Below are 8,883 nucleotides of genomic sequence, written 5' to 3'. Positions count from 1 at the left end.
TTAGCTTTGTGACAGACAGGGTCTCGTTAAATTTTTGTTCCTTGGTGTTCAGTCCTTCTGCAATGAAAAACTGGACAGTTCTAAACTCTAGTAAAAGTCCCTGTTACAGAAGGGCCCAAGGGATCCAGGGGATGCTCATCTATTTTTAAAACTGATAGAAACCTACCTTCAAGGCAATCATTGTAAGTAAGTTAAAACTCCCCGGGGTCACAAGTGTTATTTAACAGTGACAGACAAAATAAGAAAAAATCAGAAACTTTCTCAGAGAAAAGAAAGCAGGGGGACAGCAACTTTGAAATAAAATACATAAGAGACAATTCCTGTGAAAATATTTCATTAATTTTTCAGGCTTCAGTCAGCCTGACTTGTTTCTCAGTGAAGTGGTGAACAGAGGTGCCATCTGGTCTGGATGTCACTTGCAAACAAGGCAAAACGGCCTTGTTTTGTGAGGAGGCTGCAGGGAAGTAGCCATCCTCTTTCAGCTTTCATGGGGTGGTGAGGGGTTTGGGAAAAAAATCACAGAAAGAATACAAAAGAAGGTCTAAACGAGCGAACTTCAGCACCTAACTTAGCCAGCTTGTCTTCTCCAAGTGCCACTGGTACTAGGAGGAACGGCCCTCCAGCAGCCAGCTCCTAACGCATGAGGTGGTCTTACTGCCACACACCCTGGACGAGTTTCTCTTCTTCCTGGCGCAGGATAGAGGGAGTCCAAGTGCCTGCAGCCAGGTTAGGTGCCCGCTTCAGAGCTGTGATGAAAACAGCGATTTAGAGGCAGCTTGTTGCACCAGGGAAAGATCAGTGTTTCTTCAGGTGATTCCCTTGAGACGACCCTTTGGTTGTTAAGGGATTGACTTGACTTTGCTCTCCCTCTTTACTCTAGGAGCTAATGAAGTCCTGCTTGTCATCGGCGGCTTTGGCAGCCAGCAGTCACCTATAGATGTTGTGGAAAAATACGACCCGAAGACTCAGGAGTGGAGTTTCTTGCCGGTAAGGGACCGTTTTTGACCACCACTGGGTTGAACAGGCAGTGATTGAACACTGGTCCTGTAGCACCAGCTATTAACATTTCTCTTTGGGCTGTCCTTTGCATTCTGGTTAGAATTTCTGACAGAAATTCTTTAGAGCTGCTGAGGTTGCATAGTGAATGCTGAAACATTTGCAAATTTGCTACGTGAGCTTTGTATAAGAGGTGGTTGTCACATTTCTGACCAGATGAGCCACATCTTTGTTGTGGGAGTGAGGGCTATCATGTTTTTTATTGAAGGGGTGTTAAGGTTTAAGGTTACTGTTGATAATTAAAATGTCAGTAGGAATAGTATAATCAGTCCTGCTTTCAGGCAGGCTGAAGGATGTCTCTGGCTTTGTTGTTTCTGAGCATAATGGGAGATAAGAAGGGACAATTCCTGCACTGAGGACTATCCAGGCTAGATGAGGCCTTGAGCAACCTGGTCTAGTGGAAGGTGTCCCTGCCCATGGCAGGGGGTTGGAACTAGATGGTCTTTAAGGTCCCTTCCAACCCAAACCATTCTATGATTCTGTTTCTACCCAAATTTAAAATCACCTTTATCTATGCAAAATGATGGAGAGCTGCCTCTTCTTTAATGCCGCTAATCACAGAAGACCCAGTATCACCTGGTGTCCCAAAATTACATTCTTTTTTGAAGGCTAAAAGCTTCAGGCTTTTTTGTATTCTGAGTCTCCACATTTTCCCATTAACAGTCTCTGCAGGAAGACAGTGGGAAGCACACAAACCTCCAAGATGCACTGAAGATTCAATAGCAGCATAAGATAAATGACATTTAAAGCAAAATATCTTAGTGCAGAGAGACCTGACCATGAGAAGACAGCATGGCAGAGACAGAGTACAGGCAGAGGAAGGCAGACGCAGCCATTAAGGCTACATCCTTTACATCCATGGTGCTGTTTGCCTCTGTGGTAGTGGGCCATTTTCCAAAAGAGCAGTAAAAGAGGATGGAAGATCAGCGCTTGGTCCCATGCATCACTGTTATTTCCTCTTCTTGACCTTTTTGTTCTTTTTACTGTTTTAGAGCATCACCCGTAAGAGGCGCTATGTTGCTACAGTGTCCCTGCATGATAGGATCTATGTGATTGGGGGGTATGACGGTCGCTCTCGTCTCAGCTCAGTGGAGTGCTTGGATTATACGTCAGATGAGGATGGTATCTGGTACTCTGTGGCTCCGATGAATGTACGGCGAGGCTTGGCAGGAGCCACAACCCTTGGAGGTATGTCCTGGTCTCTGTACTCGCAGGGCAGTACAGCCTGTTCAGTTCTTGTCCTGAAATACCCTGAGCAGGTATGTGCAGCGTGGGATGGCTCCAAGGGAGGAGGGAAGTCTGAAATTCTGCCTTCTCATCATTTGGATGTAGAAATGGAAAACTTACCCACATAGAGAGGAGCTCTGCCTCTGCTCCATTCTTACGGCATGTGTCTTTGCTTGGAGGAAGAGGAACTCCATGAGGGATTATGGAGTGGGAAGCTCTTGGGGTGGTGACAGTGTTGCGTGTTACTGAGCAGGGGACAGCAACTACAGCAATAACCATCCAGCACTGCAGAGAGGCTGAAACTGGAGCATGTGCAGGGAAGGATTCAGTGAGCAAACCAGAACACTTCAGCTTGCCTGTGCTGGCAAAGCAAGGCCAAGAAGGGATATGATTGTTCTCTCTGAGTATAACTTGGCAAGAGAAGGAAATGGGCAATAGAAGAATTGAATAAGAACAAATGGTTATAAACAGGCCAGGAAAAAGTTAGTGTGGAAATGAGAGGAAGTTTTCTAGCCATTAAAATAGCAGTCACTCTAAGAAATATTTTGTCCTTTAATGCTTATATTAGAATATCTTCTTAATAATTAATATTGCTTAAATGTCATTCATTTATATTGTTAATAATTAATAAAAACTCTGTTAAAAATGCAGCTGCTTTGAAGACGACAGATTCGTGACAGCGTTGCATGAGTTAGGTTCTCCAGTATAAAGGACTGGTCTTGATGATCCAGATATGTCTTTTGGATCTTCTTTCCCTTTGCTACCTGTGTGTTTACAACCTTGTAACCTTACTCTGGGGAGGTGCTGACATGACACTAGCGATAGGCAGGGTTTGGGCAAGGCAGTACCTCAGTAGGTTCTGCAGCATGAAAAAAATAACTGGGGTGTGCATGTTCTCTTTCAGCCATCGGCAAGAAGCAGATTTAAGGACCAGATGGGTTTTATGTGTGTGCTGTTTGTTGGGTCCGTGAGCAGGCTAATGCAGTGAGCTAGGGTGAGGAGGCTGGGTTTCTCTTGAATCCAAATGCACCAAGATCTGTAGTTGCTCTTGTATTTTGCAATCCATGTTGTAGTTTTGCTCCATCTGTAAGGGCCTTCTTGCTCCGTGTGCATGACTGATACTTGACTTGCTGAGTCCAACCTCTGTCTGATGTTGCAGACATGATCTATGTTTCCGGTGGGTTTGATGGAAGCCGACGTCACACCAGTATGGAACGATATGACCCGAACATTGATCAGTGGAGTATGCTGGGAGACATGCAGACAGCACGGGAAGGAGCGGGCCTTGTTGTAGCTAATGGAGTTATCTACTGCCTGGGTAGGTACCCTTAGGACCTCTAGGCATTCTGCAAATACTTGCTTTTTACAGAAATGACAGTGCAGATGCTGTGCAGGGGGAGCACCAGTTATGTCCAGGATAGAGGAGAAGGTGTAACTTCACTGCACTGGGCAAGTGCAGCCTGTTTTCACCCCAACCATCACAATGGCTTAGACTGGAACTGCAACATCACTACAGTAAGTGCTGTCAGAAGCAAACTGCACGCAGTCAGCCAGCGTATGAGGGATGACTGAAGCCTGGGGGATGAGTAGTGCCAGCTGAGGCTTGCACGGACTGGGCAGTGGCTAAAACGTCCTAGAGATGAAGCATGTAGCCACAGGACAGAGGGTGGCTGTACACAAAGCAGTGCTGGCTGTAGTGCTCCACACAAAGCAATGCTGGCTGTAGTGATCCAGAAATGTATCCTAAGCCGTATGTTTTTTAGCTGCTTTCTGTAGCACTTATTTCATTTTCAGACACCCACACCAGCTGTGAATATGGTGAGAGTGCTAGAGAGCAAATCACTCTGAAGACTTCAGTAAGCTTATTCTGTAGATACACCTCCTGTGCCCCAGAAAAGGCAGGCCCAGTGCTGTACACATGTGCTGAAGTCCTGTTCCTGGGAGTCATGTATATTGGACACTTGTTTATGGGTTTTGCTCTCCTCTCCCAGATTCCTCTTCCTCATGCTGTCCCCTGAGGCAGATGTCAGAATGCTGCTCCTTTGCAGAAGCTGCACAATGAGATTCCTTGGTATCCTCTTGTGAAACAGCTCTGGGACATCCCAGCCTACGCTCTGTGTAGCCTCCTCATGTCAGCTGGCAGCTGTAGCACACAGGCCCTGCGCCAGCGCCAGGTCTAGAAGCTGTCCATCTGCTGTAGCAGGACAGCATCAGCGTTGGCACCAGCGTGCTTGGAGGCGGCTTTGGGCAGGGCAGTGCTAGCCTGGCTGTACTGGTTTGGAGAGGCAGGGCTTCTCCCAGCATGGCCCTGTGCAGCGCAGGGGCTGAGCTCACTCTGAGCTGGCTCCATGCTGGCATTGCAAGCTGCAGAGATCCTTGCCCTTCTGCCAGCCCCCAGCGTGCTGTGAGTTGTGCTGATTGGCTGTGCTAAGGATGAACCAGTTGTTACTGCTCTCTACACAGAAAACATTTTCCAGAGGTCAGACCCATGGTTTGCTCCGGTATTTTGTTTCAGGTGGCTATGATGGGCTGAACATACTGAATTCTGTAGAGAGATATGATCCCCACACTGGACACTGGACAAATGTCACCCCAATGGCCACTAAGCGCTCAGGTAAGAGCCCGCAGTGCCTTGAGGTCAAAATGTTGTGTGCTGCACTGAGGAAGCACTCATGCTGGCTTGGCCTGCTGCCCTGAAGGATGTTGACTGGCCCCAGTGCATGGTTTGGCTTTGAGAAGGGATGATTTTAGGACATGCTGACTTAACTCCACAAGAAAAAGATTAATTTTCACATGCCTGATGTCTCCATCCCATGCCAAGATGTGCATAGAGCAGGGAGGGAGAGGAAGTTCTGTGACTTCCATGACGAGGAAGCTTGGAGAAAAGCTAGCAAGGCACAAACTACAGACCGTAGTGCAAGATACTGGGACAGTGTGCTAAGGTGGTGCTCATCAGCCACACAGGACACAGCAAAGACAGGAGTGCTCTGGCAGACTGCCCCTTCACCTGCACGCTGCTTTGTGAAATGCTGGGCCTCGGCTCCTGGGGCAGCGGTAGCGCAGGGAGCAGCGCTGCCAGAGCAGTGTCACACTGCAGCAGTCTTGCACTAATGGCTTGAAACATAGAATCATAGAATCACTGGGTTGGAAAAGACCTTAGAGATCATCCAGTCCAACCGTATCTGTCTGCCACTAAACCATATCTCTCAGCACTTCATCCACCCGTCTCTTAAACACATCCAGGGATGGTGACTCCACCACCTCCCTGGGCAGCCTGTTCCAGTGTGTGATGACCCTTTCGGTGAAGAACTTCTTCCTTACATCCAATCTAAACCTCCCCTGGCGCAGCTTGAGTCCATTCCCCCTCGTCCGATCATCTGTCATTAGGGAGAAGAGACCAACACCCACTTCTGCACAACCTCCTTTCAGGGAGTTGTAGGCAGTGATCAGGTCTCCTCTCAGCCTCCTCTTCTCCAGGCTAAACAAGCCCAGTTCCCTCAGTCGCTCCTCATAAGACATATTCTCCAGACCCTTCACCAGTTTTGTGGCCCTTCTCTGGACACGCTCCAGGACCTCAATGTCTTTCTTGTAGTGAGGGGCCCAGAACTGAACACAGTACTCGAGGTGCGGCCTCACCAGTGCCGAGTACAGGGGGAGGATCACATCCCTGGACCTGCTGGCCACGCTGTTTTTGATACAAGCCAAGATGCCATTGGCCTTCGTGGCCACCTGGGCACACTGCTGGTACATGGTACAGCCGCACATTAACTGACCCCCACCACCTCTTAGTTTGTCTTTCCTGCTCGGCGTTCTGTCTGAGCTTTAAGTTTGGCAGCTGTATCTAGGAGAAAAATATAGTTTAAATTAAAAACATAGTTTAAATTCTACTTTTTAAATAACTTTGTCTCGACTCTCCATTTCTCAAAGGGGTTCTCGTGGGGCTTGCGCAGCTCCTGTGCGCTCGAGTGTTGTCCCTCTGCTATTGCACTGCACCTCAGGCCACCTGCCCCAGACCTTCACAGCCGTGCTGGCGAGCAGCCATGGCCTTGCCCAGCTGCGCGTGGATGGGCACATGCTCAGTGCTTCCACAGATTTGTGGTTCTCAATGATGTAGATCTGCTGCGCTTACAGGCCCTCTTTCAAAACCCTTTTAAAGTTGCTTTTTCTGTAGTTCCTTCAATAAATGTCCTTCACAATTTACCTAGACAGCATTATTTCTGTTTGTTCTCTGCTCCAGTGTTCTTGTTCAGGGACAAGTGCTGGTTACTCAAAACTGATCTCTGTTCTAAAAACATGTAAGCTTTCTTGTGCCTGCAGTAGCAATTCACCAAAACCCCAAGCCTTAAATATTTACTTCTGTGACAGGACTATTCCTGTTAAGTGTGGATCGGAAAGTATTTCCCATATGCCAAGGATGGGTTTTGATTTAGGAGCTGCTCACTTTCCACATCCAGGAAGACCCCCCATTCAAATGTGTGCTAAAATCTGAGGGGTTTCTGCGTCAAAGGCAACATGGGAGACCTATCCATGGATCTCTAGAAAGCTTAAGCATGAGACAGCTTTTCCCCAAGGGTTTGTCATGTGCACCACAGAAAGATGGCTTCAGGCAAGACCAAAAGCAAAGCATTCAAGGGAAAAGCCTTTTGTAAGAAGCATTTCCTAGGTCCGTGCTGGCTTCCCACAAGACTTGGAGGCTTTTGGTAGCAGTGCCTAGTCCCACAGAGCAGGCTCCTCCGTGCCACAAGCGAGCAGGAACATTGTGAGGCTCTTGACCCCGGCACTGGCTCAGCCAGTTTCCTGCCTCAGTGCTGTGACCTGAAGCACTGAGATCTGGAACAGAGGTGTGCCCAAGAACAATGTTTGGCCCAGGTTTTTGTGCTGCCACTCTGCAGTAATAACAGTCCTAACTACTGGCAGCTCAGATACCAGCTGCACTTGCAACCGCCATCCTGGTATCAGTTCCAGTCCATCCGTCCTGGGGACACTGGACTCTGTAGGACTTCTTACTCTTTCTGGAACGGTCTGGATGCAGGTCTTTGAATTGCGAGACCAGGACTAAAAGTAATTTTGCCTTTATTTACAGAGATTGTCTCCTCATTTCTCTCCATCCCTTAGGACAGATTCTGGAGGTAGACGCAGAAACCTTGGCCATATTGCACTGCTAAACCCAACTTCCCTGATTAGGCCTTGGTCTGGTCTCTCTTCTCAGCCAGAGTCTTCGTCACTGAAGTGATCTGAGAGACCACTGGGGCAGCCTGGCCATTCCCAGCTGTTCCAGTGCTCTCAGCAAGGACAGACAGTGGAAGTGAGGTTGCATTTAGTGGAACAGAAAGCCTCCTGTACCCTGTGTGTAGAAGAAACAGGCTGGTGCCCAAGAGCTGCAGGGTAGCTGGCTTGTTTCCTTTGGGATTCTCATCAGCACAGTAGTTACGTTTTGATGGTAACAGCCTGACGGGGTTTACTCTGCTCTCAAGATGTCGCTCGAAAGAGCAGTGGCTGTTGGCCAGAGCACCTAAAGCCATTAAGTGCATTGTTACCTTACTGTGCTCTTTGGTGCTTCACCCGACGGGAGCTGCAGATTAGGAACAGGGGCTGGCAGAGGCTTGTTTTCTGCTGTTGACATAAATTCCCAGTGGGGCCAACTGTGTTATTGATTGTTTGTACTGTGAGAACAGCTGTTCAGACAGGTGATTCGGCCACTTACACTTCTGACTGTGCAGTGGACACCAGTTTTCATTTCCTGGCCTTCCAGAAAAGCCATGTCAAACAAGACCCTCCTCCAGCTTCTCATGGAGCAGTGTCATTCTCCTTGTAACAGCCAGGGGCTGGGTGACACCAGGGAGCCAGAAACACCACAGAAATTCGTCTCTGGTGGCAGAATCCCAGCTGGCTGCTGGCGAGCAGAGCAAGCCTTATGCTGGTCTGTTGAGGGGGTCGGAGCGTCCTCAGCCAAGGTGCTGCCCTGGCTGCAGTGTTGCGCAGACCCCTTTATGCCAGAGAGTCAGCAGCATTTGGTAGAGTGACAGGTTTTTGTGGATCATATTGCAGACAGCAACAGAAGACAACTCTTTTATGGGAGATAGAAGCATAAGAAAATGTCCTTTGAAAAGGGGAGGAATTGACTTAATTTGGGCTTATAACAGCAAGCCCTGGGCATGGTGACAACGGTGCTGGTCATGGTGTAACTGTGCTGTCTTCTCTCTCTCCAGGGGCTGGAGTGGCTCTGCTGAATGACCACATTTACGTGGTTGGTGGATTTGATGGGACGGCACATCTCTCCTCTGTGGAAGCCTATAATATTCGCACTGATTCCTGGACAACTGTAACAAGCATGACAACCCCCCGCTGCTACGTCGGGGCTACTGTGCTGCGGGGCAGGCTGTATGCAATCGCTGGGTAAGAGGCTGCCCTGCATGTCTGTTTGCTGAACAAGGGAATTGAGGAGGTGCAGCCTGCTGCCCTGTTTCAGGTGGCCTCTTCTTGCATTTATATTTCAAGTTTTATGAGGGGAGACAACCCACAGAGTCACCGTGCCCAACCTAAATAGGCAGTGTGATGGTCCATGGCCAAGACAGGCAGGAGACCGGCAGCAGACAGCAA

General features: G+C 48.6%; 1 protein-coding gene across 1 annotated transcript in view; it reads left to right on the top strand.

Moving 5' to 3' along the window:
* Positions 1 to 880: 880 nt before the first annotated feature.
* Positions 881 to 8,883, top strand: part of KLHL12 (kelch-like family member 12) — a gene marked incomplete at its 5' end in the record, with an annotated part of 8,249 nt that continues 246 nt past the window's right edge. The window contains 5 exons of the mRNA XM_010157243.1: positions 881 to 987; positions 2,049 to 2,244; positions 3,443 to 3,601; positions 4,799 to 4,897; positions 8,493 to 8,679. Of these exons, the coding sequence (XP_010155545.1) occupies positions 881 to 987; positions 2,049 to 2,244; positions 3,443 to 3,601; positions 4,799 to 4,897; positions 8,493 to 8,679 (748 nt within the window). The remainder of the gene's footprint in view (positions 988 to 2,048; positions 2,245 to 3,442; positions 3,602 to 4,798; positions 4,898 to 8,492; positions 8,680 to 8,883) is intronic.

This window comes from Eurypyga helias, unplaced genomic scaffold (assembly GCF_000690775.1).
Source record: "Eurypyga helias isolate BGI_N326 unplaced genomic scaffold, ASM69077v1 scaffold34668, whole genome shotgun sequence".
NCBI lineage: Eukaryota > Metazoa > Chordata > Aves > Eurypygiformes > Eurypygidae > Eurypyga > Eurypyga helias.
The sequence above is the reverse complement of the archived record's forward strand: the minus strand, read 5'-3'. Positions and strand labels throughout refer to the sequence as shown.